Source organism: Dendropsophus ebraccatus, chromosome 3 (assembly GCF_027789765.1).
Source record: "Dendropsophus ebraccatus isolate aDenEbr1 chromosome 3, aDenEbr1.pat, whole genome shotgun sequence".
Taxonomy (NCBI): Eukaryota; Metazoa; Chordata; class Amphibia; order Anura; family Hylidae; genus Dendropsophus; species Dendropsophus ebraccatus.
Window position 1 is genome coordinate 180,612,990 of NC_091456.1, and position 15,922 is coordinate 180,628,911.

A 15,922-nucleotide genomic window follows, 5' to 3' on the forward strand; every position below is an offset into this window, starting at 1 on the left:
TGTGGGCACATACATGCAGCGCTCTCTGTCCGGTGAGAGAGGGGTTACAGCTATGGAGTGATTACCCCCACAGTCCTGTCCTCTGATGCAAGCCCCAACCTGAAGTGGATCTGCTATGATTTGGAAGGTTGGGAGACTTCCTGGGTCAGAGTACAGTGCTGTAGACCCCGCTATGCAGGCCTTGCCCCTCCCCCACTCGCCCTCCTACCCAGTACAGGGAGCTCTTAAACCAAAGCAATGCTCTTAAACCAAGTCACAATTTTGAAAAACTGTGAGCTTTTAAACCAAAACGCTCTTAAACCAAGTTACTCTTAAACCAAGGTACCACTGTATATCTTATCCGATAAAACTGCTTCCTTCACCTGTTATCAAACAGCCTGACCTCTCTCCCTGTCTTTTACTCTGAAATATCAGGTACAGTTACAAGAAGGCAAGTCTATGGAGGGGGGAGAGCATGGAGACACAGTCAGAGAAAGAGAGTGAGAGACAGCTAAGAGACATCTCCGTAAGTAAGAAATCTCACCCCAGGGCTTTATAAACAATTTACACTGCTTACTACAGTTTTATCATTGCTTTCATGCTGCAGCATTTTAGGCTGTACACAAAGACAGTGCAGGATCTCCTCCTCTGTGTGCAGACGCCATAGCCACTAGCCTCCGCCCACCTGATCTTGGAGATTTGGAAGGTTGGGAGACTTCCTGGGTCAGAGTACAGTGCTGTAGACCTCGCTATGCAGGCCTTGCCCCTCCCCCACTCGCCCTCCTACCCAGTACAGGGAGCTCTTAAACCAAAGCAATGCTCTTAAACCAAGTCACAATTTTGAAAAACTGTGAGCATTTAAACCAAAACGCTCTTAAACCAAGTTACTCTTAAACCAAGGTACCACTGTATATCTTATCAGATAAAACTGCTTCCTTCACCTGTTATCAAACAGCCTGACCTCTCTCCCTGTCTTTTACTCTGAAATATCAGGTACAGTTACAAGAAGGCAAGTCTATGGAGGGGGGAGAGCATGGAGACACAGTCAGAGAAAGAGAGTGAGAGACAGCTAAGAGACATCTCCGTAAGTAAGAAATCTCACCCCAGGGCTTTATAAACAATTTACACTGCTTACTACAGTTTTATCATTGCTTTCATGCTGCAGCATTTTAGGCTGTACACAAAGACAGTGCAGGATCTCCTCCTCTGTGTGCAGACGCCATAGCCACTAGCCTCCGCCCACCTGATCTTGGAGAACTAAAAGTTACAGATTTAGCTTGCAGGGAAGAAACCTGGAGGAAATGCCATATATAAGATATACGATAGCCAGATACAGTACTAATCTTCATGTACATGCATGGCAGTTTATCCTAAAACAACAGGTGCGCGATAACCTAAAATCTGAAGATTTCTTAAAGGGAACCTGTCACCCCCCGTGCCGGGGTGACAGGCTCCCGACCCCCCGTTAGAGCCCCCTATACTCACCTAATCCCGCCGGGTCCCGCTTCTGGATCCGGTCGGGTGACGGAGATCTCAGCCGCTGCAGCCCGGCGCGCGCGCTGAGAGATGAGTCCATCACCCATAGAGAATGACAGGAGAGTCCAGCGCTCCGTCATTCTCTATGAGCGTTGGACTCATCTCTCAGCGCGCGCCGGGCTGCAGCGGCTGAGATCTCCGTCACCCGACCGGATCCAGAAGCGGGACCCGGCGGGATTAGGTAAGTATGTGGGGCTCTAACGGGGGGTCGGGAGCCTGTCACCCCGGCACGGGGGGTGACAGGTTCCCTTTAAAGGGGTATTTCCCCAACAAAAATTCATGGTGTATCTATGGGATATTCCTAAAAGGGGAATTATCAGCAGATTAGAATGATTTAAACTGCTGATATTTCCCTGTTTTGCACAGAGCGCTGGGGAAGAAAGCGCTATTTCCATGCTATTAGGAGGTTAATCTTTATACTAACTAGGCAACTTGGTGCACCGGAGGCGGGGCTACCACTCTCAGCGGACTGATCCACCCCCAGCGGCTATCAACGAATATCAGTCAAGTGGACAGGCCGGCATAAAGATTCAATTCCTACTAGCACAGAAATGACACAAAGGATGAAGGTAGGAAAACTTTCCTTCATCTGTGAGATATCAGCAGGTTAGATAATTCTAACCTGCTGACCATTTCCCCTTAAAAAGGTTGCCCCCCCCCCCCCCCCAATCACACACACACACACACACACACACACACCAGCTGTTTGACACCCTTCCTACAAGGAGAATGGGGCCAGAAGCTGTTGGCTTGTACTCAGCATAGTGGCGCCACCAGGTTACTGCAGCCCCAGCTCCAATTCAGTCAAAGCTGAAGTAATATGGTGGCACCACTGCACAGACTTTGAGCCAGCTGCTTTCCCCCCTGTACTCCTTACAGTGTGGGGGCCGAACAGCTGATCGTGGGGGGGTGCCAGGTCTCCTGTTGATAGGCTATGTTTTTTTTTTTTCCTGGAACACCTCTTTGATAGAGGTTTCTTATTCCCTCCCCCCCCCCCCCAAAAAAAAAAAAAAAGAAAACCTTTCTCCAGGAAGTCGGTGAGTGGCTGGTGTATAACGATGACATGACTTTAAAGTCAATTATTGGCAAAATTACGAGAGAGCTGAACCCGTAAAACTATTTGGAGCCGCCACGCTTGAGGTTTGGGTTTTGAGCAGCAACGCCTGTGATGAAGCCGCTTCCTCCGTGCAGTAAATCACGTCTCGTCGGCTCACACAGACTTCCAATTTTCTCTTTCAACTGAGCATGGCATTAAGATACAATTCCCCATTAATACGCTGACACATAAAGGCATTAGCAGCGGTGTGTTATCACTTATAAGCAGCGAGGCTTCAGCCGCGCTCAGTAACAGGCGATCGCGCTTGGTCGGCCGTGATAAGTTACCGGGTGACGCTGCTGTCTAATTACCAGGAACGCTGCAGAGCGTCGCAGGATTCCAGACACTCAGACATCATGAAAGATGAGGAGCGGAACCAGGCCCCAGCCATAGGATGAAAGGATGCTAGTGCAGGGATGAGACTGGAGATTACAGTCACCTGCACTGAGGGAGGATGCGGAGATCAGCCACCTACTTGGGATCTTGGTGTCTGACAGGCCTATGCCCCTTCTGACACATTACAGGACAGTAGCATGAAGACAATTCAAAGCGGTACTCCATAGGAACAAACATGTTTAAATCAACCAGTGTCAGAAAGTTATACAGATTTCTAAATTACTTGTATTTAGAAAAATCCAGTCTTCCAGTACTTATCAGCTGCTGTATGTCCTGCAGGAAGTGGTGTATTCTCTCTGCTGCCACCTCTGTCCATGTCAGGAACTGTGCAGAGCAGGAGAGTTTTTTATGGGGATTTGCTACTGCTCTGGACAGTTCCTGACATGGACAAAAGTGGCAGCAGAGAGCACTTCCAGTGACAGCACCACTCCTGTCCTCTGTTTGGGCATAGTTTTGCAGCTCGGTTCCATTAAAAAGTTACCTACTATTTGAACACACTTCTAACATGTCATAGCGACTTGGGGGGTCTGGGTGTTGGGACCTCTGTGGATCACTAGAATGAAGGGGCAGAAGCGATTAGCAGCGCACGTTCTGCTACTTCATCTCAGCTCTCACTAGTATAGTTGCAGTGGACGGAATTATAATTGGAGCCTATGGAACTTCCGGCAAACGCCAGTGGTCTCAGCACCCAGACCCCCACTGATAAATGGTAGATACACTTTAGGTGGAATTGAGCTGCAAAACCCTGCCCAAACAGAGGACAGGAGTGGTGCTGTTACTGGAAGAAAGCGGTCATGTTTTTCTAAAGCTGAATAACCCCTTTAAATATGACAGCCAACGGACTAATAAGAAAGGCCCCATGACTGCAGCAGCAAATCCCCATAGAAGACCTCTCCTGCTCTGGACAGTGGTGTCAGCAGCTTCAGAGCGAGCAGAGTGAGCAGAGAAGCAGCCCAGCAGTTTGCAGACTGTCTGGACACATAAAATGCTGGATTCAGAGGTCACAAAGGTCAGTGCTTATCTAGGAAGAAGATTGCAGGACGGTGTCTTGTACAGCCCTGCTTTTCTCCTCTCCGTGCTCTCTCACCCCTCTTAACAGAGCATAATAGACACAGAAATCCTGCTTCTTCTGAAGTGAGGGGAGGAAGTAGGAAAACAGATTTTTGAGTACAGAAGGAATCCCCCTCCCCTCCCCCAACGTTGTGGGACATAAATGCTGCGGCTCCATCTGACTCTATGGGCCAGGACATACAGTATATACCCGGGTACTGTACATATACATGTATGGTTAAGACTAGGAGGCATTTTACTTTATAAAAAAAAAAAAAAGATCTGCAGTCAAACTTCCTAAGAACTGTACTGTAGAAGGGCGGACTGCAGAATTCTGGTCACATCTGGCGCTGTAAGTCGTCACTTATCAATGTCTTCAGGGAAGGCAATCTAAAATAAATTCCTGTCTGCCATGACAATATAAAATGAGAAAAACACCTCTCCTGCCAGCAGCCTGTTATACTTTATCACATACTCAGGGGTTTTCTCTGACTCAGACGCTGAAGAAAGAGACAAAACGACAGAGTGCGGACTAATCAGGGGAAAGGGAAGAGACGGGAAAACAGGACCATGGCACAGAGGCCAACATGGTATAATACGTATCTGTATTACAGACACAGGAGGGCCCTGCAGGCTGGGTCTATTCACAACTGTGTTCCAGGCTTTGCTCTGAGGTTTTCAGATTAGAGAAAATAACAGCTACTTTCTTGCAAAAACAGTGCCATCCCCTGTCCTCTGGTTGTGTCTGGTATTACACCCAAACTGAGAATAAGGGTCCTATTCTAAGGGCCAATAGCGGCCCGATCAATAATGTAAACTAGCGCCAATCTAGATTGGCGCTCGTTTACTGCGCCTATTACACGGCCCGATAGTCGTTTAGCGAGGGCTGCAGGGATATCGTTAGCAATGTCCTTGCAGTCCTTGTTTAAACACCATACATTACCTAAGCATGTTGCAGGTCTTCTCCTGCGCTCCTTGGTCCTCCCGGTCCCGCATGCAGCAGCAGCTTCAGAGCAGCCTGTCTGAGCTGACAGACCGCTCAGCCAATCACTGGCTGTGGCGGTCCTAGCCAGTGATTGGCTGAGCCGTCTGTCCGCTAAGTCAGGCTGCACCAAAGCTGCTGCGGGACCGGGAGGAAGAAGGAGCGCAGGAGAAGACCTGCAACATGCTTAGGTAATGTATACTGCTTGTGAAATCGTTGATCGCGCACCGCGCATCGCTATTCCACGCATCAATGTGCGGTCTGTGCCCGATGATTTTAGGTTTGAACCTAAATAAACGATCAGCCGATGACACGATCGTTGTCTCTATTCCACGGAGTGATAATAGGACCCTAAGAGTGGTGCTGTTTCTGGAAGAAAGCAGACATGTTTTTACTAATCCTGAATAATCCCTTTAAGGGTGCCTTCACACGTACAGGCAATACTCTGTGGTGAGCAGCGAGCGGGGAACGAGAAGCAAACGAGAGCTAACAGCGCTCGTTTGCTCCTCACAGTCGGCCCGTGGATTAGACCTTTAAGGGTGTGTTCACATGTACAAGATCCGCAGCAGATTTGAAGTTGCAGATTTAAAGCAAATCAAATCTGCTGCAGATCCTGTAAGTGTAAGCGCACCCTTAGCTAATAAGTGTGCTGTTCCGGGAGTATGGGCAGGTAATGTATTAGCGCAGCGGTGGGTTAAGTGCACAGGGGCTAACAGTGGAGCGTATTTTGCTGCAGCACTTACACTTACAGGGTGAAATCCGCTGCAAAACTTTATATGTGAAGGCACCCTAACAAAAGAAAGAAAAAGTGCAGCATTCATCGCTCTTTTCATGGTGGAACGACAGACATCATGACGGAGTTAATGTTAAACAAATGCTAACACTTACACAATATGGGGGAGATTTATCAAACATGGTGTATAGTGAAACTGGCTCAGTTGCCCCTAGCAACCAATCAGATTCCACCTTTAATTTTCCAAAGAGTCTGTGAGGAATGAAAGGTGGAATCTGGGCGACTGAGCCAGTTTCACTTTGCACCATGTTTGATAAGTCTCCCCCTATGTGTTCATATGATGGCAGGAAGACTCACATGAACAAGGCCTATGTCATTGCTTTTAACATTTTTGCTTTCTTATCCCCTAAAAATGTGTCTGGTTTCAGCCCCTAGGTTTGCTGATCACTGCCTGTTGTTAGGCTTAATCTGTCTCTAGTAACAGAGACATGGAGATGGACTGCAGGATATGAGGGTGGGGCAAAGCTTATTTTATGATGCTCCTCTCTGCTCACACAGCCGCTGCCTCGGATGCGTTCAGCTCCTGTTTTAATAAAGGGGCAGTTGACAAAAATAAATAAAAATTTCTGTCAAATCAACTGGTGCCAGAAAGTGGAAGAGATTTGTAATTTACTTCTTTAAAAAAAAAAATCTCAAGTCTTCCAATTCTTATCAGCTGCAGTAAGGGTCCATTTACACAGAAAGGTTATCTGCCAAAGATTTGAAGACAAAGCCATGAATGGATTTGAAAAGAGGAGACATCTCAGTCTCTCTTTTATGACCTGATCTCTGTTTATAGTCTTGTTTCTGGCTTTGGCTTCAAATTTTTGGCAGTTTCTGTGTAAATGGACCCTAAGTGGTGTATTCTTTTCAGTCTGGAGAGCAGGAGAGGTTTTCTACGGGGATTTGCTGCAGGACAGTTCCTGACATGGACAGAGGTGGCAGCAGAGAGCACTGTGTCAGCCTGGAAAGAATACACCACTTCCTGCAGGACATACAACAGCTGATATGTACTGGAAGACTGGAGATTTTTTTTAATAAAAAGTAAATTAAATAATAAGTAAAAGTAAATTACAAATCTCTGGCACTTTCTGGCACCAGTTAGTTGATTTGAAAGAAAAAAAAGATGTACAACCCTTGTAAGGGTTTGTGTGTCAGTGTATATGTTATACACTGGTTCTGGATAGAGTGCGGTCTGTCTTCAGGATCGGCATGCTGAAAATCAATCCAGATGATAAACGGCATTCTATCCAGAACCCTCACAGCCAGTCTACCACATACACTCCTGGGTGGGCTATGGTCATGGATCATCTGAACGCTCTGTATCCTATCACTGGTGGATAAAGAAGTTGGATGCAGCCCTAACCTAAGGGCCCTATTCCACCGGGCGATTTTCGTTCGCATAATCGTTAACGAATAACGATCTCAAACGACCGCTATTGCGAAAGACCTGAAAACGTTCACTCATTTCCATGGAACGATAATCGTTACTTATGATCGTATTTGCGATCGTTTTATCTTCGCTATTGCGTTCGTATCTACTGCGAACGACGTCTTATTCAATGCGAACGTTTCGCCAACGAGCAACTATTAAAATAGGTCCAGGTCTTATAAAGCGATCAACGATTTCTCGTTTGGTCGTTAATCGTTAACTGCATTTCAACCAAACGATTATCGTTTAGATTCGAACGATTTAACGATAATCTGAACGATAATCGTCCGGTGGAATAGGGCCCTAAGGCTGCCTGGAAAGCATGGATACACAGACTCCCAAGGGCTGAAGTCATCTTTTTCAGCCACCAGTAACCACATGCAAAGAGTACGGGCGCAGACAGACCAGTCTGCCCATCTCTAGTTATGAGCATTGTGTGGTGAAGCAAGCACTTTTTTTTTTTGCTGAAACTTGCGAATCTGCAGCTTCTTGAAAAAAAAAAGTGCTTGATAAATCTCCCCCCCCCCCCCCTTACCTTTTCATAGTAAACTATTCCGTATTCCTTGTCGTCGCTCTTCACGCAGGGGAATTCAACCATCAGGTACATAAAATTGGAGCTGCGCTTTTCGCTCTGAAAAAAAGACGGAAAAGTCTGTTAACATCGGATCAGCGTGTTTCTGCATATTCACGGAGTCCACCTGCATCAGTCAAGGCATGCTGGGAGATGTAGTTGTGCCCAGGCTGGGAATCACTAGGATAGGAGAAGTGTAAAGTAAAGCTCTAGGGCTCCCTCTAGTGTCCAGCGGTGGGATTGCGGCTCCTGTACTATACAGCCACTGACATTTGGGGGCTGAGCAGCTCATTACAGGAGAGCTGCTATAAAGATTTAATAAGAACGTTTGAAGGGATTTGGGCTAATAAACCTGCACAGTAAAAGCCACTTCAATTAACTTGAGAGAAAAGGAGAAAATCACAGTCTGCGTATATACGTTTACAACAGAGTAAGATGAAGAAGACTTAAAGAAATTGCTCTCTTGGGTCGATCTCCTATGAAGTCAGCACTGATCTCTCTGACCTCTGAATATCTGCTTTCACACAGGTCCCGCTGTGTAATCCTTTGTTCTCTGCTCTCTGCTGACTAATCTCCCACCTCCCCCCTCCCCTCTCCATAGATTAGACAGGGAACGACTGATGTAAAAGAGTCGAGATTTCCTACTAATGAGCAGTGAATGAGAGAGGAGAGAGGGGGGACCTGGGGAAAGGCAAATTACTAATAAACCCAATTACTACTAAGTTTCTTAAAATCACCTGTCCTATTGATTTCTGCAAAAAAAAAAAAAAAAAAAAAACACTTTACAGTGACAGTGACACTTTAAGGCTGGGTTCACACTGTGTTTTTGCAATCAGTTTTTTTTTCATCAGTTTTATGCAAATATATAAAAATACTAAGGGAGAAGTTAAAATTTTTACTACGGGAAGGTTTTTTTTTATTTTATTTATTAAAAAACATTGTTTATTAATTTATTTTTTACAGTAATTCGTAAACCCTCTAGGCCGGACTAGGATTGCTCATAGGGATCAATAGAGTATATATGTACTGCCTTAAAGTGGCTGTCCAGTGAAAATCTTTTTCTTTCAAATCAACTGGTTTCAGTAAGTTATATAGATTTGTCATTTGCTACAATGCTCTCAGTTCCTGAAATGGACAGAGGTGGCAACAAAAAGCACTATGTCAGACTGGAAAGAATACACCACTTCCTGCAGGACATACAGCAGGTGATAAGTACTGGAATATTTTTAAATAGAAGCAAATTACAAATCTATATAACTTTCTGAACCCAGTTTGATTTGAAAGATCTCTCTGTACCCCCGTAACAGGCATTATGATGTAGCCGGATATAAAATTGTGTTAAGGGGTTAAAAATCTCTAGTAATTTGTAAATTACTACTATTTAAAAATGTCCAGTCTTCCAGTACTTATCATCTGCTGTATGTCCAGCAGAAAGTGGTGTATTCTTTCCAGTCTGACACAGCGCTCTCTCCTGCCACCTCTGTCCATGACAGGAACTGACCATATCAGTAAAGGTTTTCTATGGGGAGTTGTTACTGGCCAGACAGATCCTGGCAGCAGAGAGCACTGTGTCAGACTGGAGAGAATACATCACTTCCTGCAGGACATACAGCAGCTGATAAGTACTGGAAGACTGGACATTTTTAAATAGTAGTAATTTACAAATCTATTTAACTTTCTGACCCCAGTTATTTGATTTCCTCTGGAATGTCCCTTTAACAGATTCAAATACAGTGCTGTTTGTCACTACTGACAGTCTAGTACAGGGGTAGGGAACCTTGGCTCTCCAGCTGTTGCAAAACTACAACTCCCATCATGTCTGGACAGCCAAAGCTTTAGCTTTGGCTGTCCAGGCATGATGGGAGTTGTAGTTTTGCAACAGCTGGAGGGCCGGAGGTTCCCTCCCCCTGGTCTAGTATCAGGACAGCGGCATCTTGCATACTGTGACACGCCTGTCCTACCACAGCTACACTTCAGCAAGAGACATCTACCCACCGTGACCAAAGTATTTGGTATTAATAAACAGGGTATTACTAAATAATCGCTGCCATTTATTTTCATTCCATCCTACGGTGAGCCCTGTCAGACGCAATCCATGCAGAGTAAAACTGCTGACGCTGCCTGGCCTGCTTGGGGCTCATATATTTTTATGAACTCCGCTTCTGCTTATCTTTGCGTTTTAATGTGGTTTTGTTATTACGCCGCTCGTGCAGAAGAGACGTCGGCTCAAAGGGGTTTGTGTTTGTTTTTTCCTTAAAGCGGCACTGCCCAGAGAACCTGCTGGTATGCCGCAGAAGAGGAGTACCTTATGATGTGATTGCTGTCACTAAGGGCCCTATCCCACCGGACGATTATCGTTTGCATAATCGTAAACGATTAATGATCTCAAACGACCGCTATTGCGAAAGACCTGAAAACGTTCACTCATTTCCATGGAACGATAATCGTTACTTATGATCGTAAGTGCGATCGTTTTTTCTTCGCTATTTATTCGCTATTGCGTTCGTATCTACTGCGAACGACCGAATTCAATGTGAACGATTTGCGAACAAGCAACGATAAAAATAGGTCCAGGTCTTATAAAGCGATCAACGATTTCTCGTTCGGTCGTTAATCTTAACTGCATTATCGTTCGTACGATTTAACGATAATCTAAACGATAATCGTCCGGTGGAATAGGGCCCTAATAGTCTTCCTGCCTGCATTCTTATTAATTCCCAAATTTCCCTTGTGCAAATCTGTTCCGTCACCCTCCGACCCCGAGCATTATGGCGCCCCGCCCAGTCCGCCCCCTCCCGTCTCAGGCTGCATCCTGCACATGTGCGATTCATCCGGACCGCCGCCAATGCTCCGGGAGGTCACTCAAGTTGTAATTATAAGTCTGTGTTCGTCTGTGAATGTGTGTAAATTCAAGTGATTGTGTTTTATGAAAATTGTATGAGTGAGAGTGAGTTGTAGTGTGTGGATGATGAGCGTGCATGGTGGGGATGATGGGAGCGTGCATGGTGTGGATGATGGGAGTGCACATGGTGTGGATCATGAAAGTGTGCATGGTGTGGATGATGGGAGCGTGCATGGTGTGGATGATTAGAGTGCGAATGGTGTGGATCATGGAAGCGCGCATGGTGTGGATGATGGGAGCGTGCATGGTGTGGATGATGGGAGCGTGCATGGTGTGGATGATGGGAGCGTGCATGGTGTGGATGATGGGAGCGTGCATGGTGTGGATGATGGGAGCGTGCATGGTGTGGATGATGGGAGCGTGCATGGTGTGGAAGATGGGAGCGTGCATGGTGTGGATGATGGGAGCGTGCATGGTGTGGAAGATGGGAGCGTGCATGGTGTGGATGATGGGAGCGTGCATGGTGTGGATTATGGGAGTGTGGATGATGGGAATGAGCATTGTGTGGACCTATCATGCACACAATGCTTACTCCCATCATCCACACCACACATACCCTCATCATTCACACTCCGATCATCCACACCGTGCACGCTCCCATCATCCACACCGTGCACGCTCCCATCACCCACACCGTGCACGCTCCCATCATCCACACCGCGCACGCTCCCATCATCCACACCATGCACGCTCCCATCATCTACACCATGCACGCTCCCATCATCTACACCATGCACGCTCCCATCATCCACACTGCCATCATCCACACCATGCGCGTTCCCATCATCCACACCGTGCACGTTCCCATCATCCACACCGTGCACGCTCCCATCATCCACACCGTGCACGCTCCCATCATCCACACCGTGCACGCTCCCATCATCCACACCGTGCACGCTCCCATCATCCACACCGTGCACGCTCCCATCATCCACACCGTGCACGCTCCCATCATCCACACCATGCACGCTCCCATCATCTACACCATGCACGCTCCCATCATCCACACCGTGCACGTTCCCATCATCCACACCGTGCACGCTCCCATCATCCACACCATGCACGCTCCCATCATCCACACCATGTACGCTCCCATCATCCACACCATGCACGCTCCCATCATCCACACCATGCACGCTCCCATCATCCACACCATGCACGCTCCCATCATCCACACCATGCACGCTCCCATCATCCACACCATGCACGCTCCCATCATCCACACCATGCACACTCATCATCCACACCCTACAACTCACTTTCACTCAAACAATTTGCATAAAAAACAATCACTTCAATTTACCCACGTTCAGAGACAAACATAGACTTATACTTCCATCCTGAGTGACCTCCAGGAGGATTGGCGGCGGTCCGGATGACTCGCACATGGCCGGGAAGCAGTCAGTCTCCGATGGGAAAGCTTCCCTGCACAGCTGCGGTACACAGAGCCCACTATGCATGTAAGAATATGCATAGTGGGCAGGACAGGAGGGGGCGGTCTGGGCGGGACGCAGTGGTGCTCGGGTCGGAGGGTGACGCCCCAAATTCTCTTAGGCAGCAGATTTGCATAAGGGCAATTAGGAAATTATTAAACAATGCGGGGGGGGGGGGGGGGGGAGACTATTAGTGACAGCAATCCACTCATAAGGTACTCATCCTCTGCGGCATATCAGCATGTTCCCTGGGCAGAGCACGCTGATAGTGCCCCTTTAAATAAAAGCGAGCTGCAATGACAGACGGGAAAGAGCGGCATCTCGGGCAGTCAGGTTTAATAGATGAGGTGTCACGGCTCCTGCAGAAGTCAGACCAGGATAAGACAGAGGTGTCTGGATACTCACCTCATTGATCATTTCAATCTCTCGGAAAGTCAGTCGATCCAGCCAGTCCACTTTCACCATGTGACCTTGTCGGTGAGCCTTGGTGAGCTGCAAGAACAAGCATCCCGTTAGCAGTAGTAAAAAAAAAAAAAAAAAAGATATAATACATAAATTGTAATAAATAGCAGTTATATTCTTGTATATAGGAGCAGTATTAGGCTGCGTTCACACTACGTATATTTCAGTCAGTATATGTATATTTCAGTCAGTATTGTGGTCCTCATATTGCAACCAAAACCAGGAATGGATTAAAAACACAGAAAGGATCTGTTCACACAATGTTGAAATTGAGTGCATGGCCGCCATTTAATGGCAAATGTTTGCTGTTATTTTAGAACAACGGCCGTTATATTGAAATAATGGCCGTTATTTACTGTTATATGGCGGCCATCCACTCAATTTCAACATTGTGTGAACAGATCCTTTCTGGGTTTTTAATCCACTCCTGGTTTTGGTTGCAATATGAGGACCACAATACTGACTGAAATATACGTAGTGTGAACCCAGCCTTATAGTAGTTATACTTTGTATATAGGAGCAGTATTATAGTAGTTATATTCTTGTATATAGGGGCAGTATTATAGTAGGTATATTCTTGTATATAGGAGCAGTATTATAGTAGTTATATTCTTGTATATAGGAGGCAGTATTATAGTAGTTATATTCTTGTATATAGGAGGCAGTATTATAGTAGTTATTTTCCTGTATATAGGAGCAGTATTATAGTAGTTATATTCTTGTGTATAGGAGCAGTATTATAGTAGTTATATTCTTGTATATAGGGGGAAGTATTATAGTAGTTATATTCTTGTATATAGGAGCAGTGTTATAGTAGTTTTATCACTGTATATAGGGGGCAGTATTATAGTAGTTATACACGGAAACTGGAGAGAGTGGAACGGCTGCACATCCCATCTATGGCTGATACTAATGCCGCTAGGCCTATATTAAAAATCAACACCAGAGTGTCTGTATATGAATTGATCAAGCCATATTGCCCCGTGTACCACCGTGCAGGTCCTCTGGTCCACACGGGTCCCTACGCTAACTCCACACCGTGTCGGTCAGCGACCGCCAACCCCGCAAAGCGTGCACGTGCAGGGAAGGGAGGCCAAGGAACGGCCCTGCAACCCCAATGTCACAGGACCAGACCCAAAAAGCCCCACCAAAACCCAGCCAGCACCACCGGCGGGGAAGGCTGCCCCCAAACGACACAAGTATGGATATGGTATTACACTTACCATTGCTGCTCTCACAGAATGGGGAAGACATAAGGTCCAGACATGTGAGCACAGGCATATCCTGCTAATTTTGGTCATGTGGGTCTTATAAAGGAGTGCTAGCTGTTCAGAGAGGGAGAACAGTAAAACACGGAAACTGGAGAGAGTGGAACGGCTGCACATCCCATCTATGGCTGATACTAATGCCGCTAGGCCTATATTAAAAATCAACACCAGAGTGTCTGTATATGAATTGATCAAGCCATATTGCCCCGTGTACCACCGCGCAGGTCCTCTGGTCCACACGGGTCCCTACGCTAACTCCACACCGTGTCGGTCAGCGACCGCCAACCCCGCAAAGCGTGCACGTGCAGGGAAGGGAGGCCAAGGAACGGCCCTGCAACCCCAATGTCACAGGACCAGACCCAAAAAGCCCCACCAAAACCCAGCCAGCACCACCGGCGGGGAAGGCTGCCCCCAAACGACACAAGTATGGATATGGTATTACACTTACCATTGCTGCTCTCACAGACTGGGGAAGACATAAGGTCCAGACATGTGAGCACAGGCATATCCTGCTAATTTTGGTCATGTGGGTCTTATAAAGGAGTGCTAGCTGTTCAGAGAGGGAGAACAGTAAAACACGGAAACTGGAGAGAGAGGAACGGCTGCACATCCCATCTATGGCTGATACTAATGCCGCTAGGCCTATATTAAAAATCAACACCAGAGTGTCTGTATATGAATTGATCAAGCCATATTGCCCCGTGTACCACCGCGCAGGTCCTCTGGTCCACACGGGTCCCTACGCTAACTCCACACCGTGTCGGTCAGCGACCGCCAACCCCGCAAAGCGTGCACGTGCAGGGAAGGGAGGCCAAGGAACGGCCCTGCAACCCCAATGTCACAGGACCAGACCCAAAAAGCCCCACCAAAACCCAGCCAGCACCACCGGCGGGGAAGGCTGCCCCCAAACGACACAAGTATGGATATGGTATTACACTTACCATTGCTGCTCTCACAGAATGGGGAAGACATAAGGTCCAGACATGTGAGCACAGGCATATCCTGCTAATTTTGGTCATGTGGGTCTTATAAAGGAGTGCTAGCTGTTCAGAGAGGGAGAACAGTAAAACAGTTTCCGTGTTTTACTGTTCTCCCTCTCTGAACAGCTAGCACTCCTTTATAAGACCCACATGACCAAAATTAGCAGGATATGCCTGTGCTCACATGTCTGGACCTTATGTCTTCCCCATTCTGTGAGAGCAGCAATGGTAAGTGTAATACCATATCCATACTTGTGTCGTTTGGGGGCAGCCTTCCCCGCCGGTGGTGCTGGCTGGGTTTTGGTGGGGCTTTTTGGGTCTGGTCCTGTGACATTGGGGTTGCAGGGCCGTTCCTTGGCCTCCCTTCCCTGCACGTGCACGCTTTGCGGGGTTGGCGGTCGCTGACCGACACGGTGTGGAGTTAGCGTAGGGACCCGTGTGGACCAGAGGACCTGCGCGGTGGTACACGGGGCAATATGGCTTGATCAATTCATATACAGACACTCTGGTGTTGATTTTTAATATAGGCCTAGCGGCATTAGTATCAGCCATAGATGGGATGTGCAGCCGTTCCACTCTCTCCAGTTTCCGTGTTTTACTGTTCTCCCTCTCTGAACAGCTAGCACTCCTTTATAAGACCCACATGACCAAAATTAGCAGGATATGCCTGTGCTCACATGTCTGGACCTTATGTCTTCCCCATTCTGTGAGAGCAGCAATGGTAAGTGTAATACCATATCCATACTTGTGTCGTTTGGGGGCAGCCTTCCCCGCCGGTGGTGCTGGCTGGGTTTTGGTGGGGCTTTTTGGGTCTGGTCCTGTGACATTGGGGTTGCAGGGCCGTTCCTTGGCCTCCCTTCCCTGCACGTGCACGCTTTGCGGGGTTGGCGGTCGCTGACCGACACGGTGTGGAGTTAGCGTAGGGACCCGTGTGGACCAGAGGACCTGCGCGGTGGTACACGGGGCAATATGGCTTGATCAATTCATATACAGACACTCTGGTGTTGATTTTTAATATAGGCCTAGCGGCATTAGTATCAGCCATAGATGGGATGTGCAGCCG

At 47.3% G+C, this 15,922-nt stretch overlaps 1 protein-coding gene across 1 annotated transcript in view; it reads right to left on the bottom strand.

Annotated features, from left to right (window-relative positions):
* PIK3C3 (phosphatidylinositol 3-kinase catalytic subunit type 3) overlaps positions 1-15,922 on the bottom strand; it is a 148,673-nt gene that overhangs the window by 116,856 nt on the left and 15,895 nt on the right. The window contains exons 5-6 of the mRNA XM_069963251.1: positions 12,555-12,641; positions 7,779-7,874 (exon numbers count right to left, since the gene is read on the bottom strand). Of these exons, the coding sequence (XP_069819352.1) occupies positions 7,779-7,874; positions 12,555-12,641 (183 nt within the window). The remainder of the gene's footprint in view (positions 1-7,778; positions 7,875-12,554; positions 12,642-15,922) is intronic.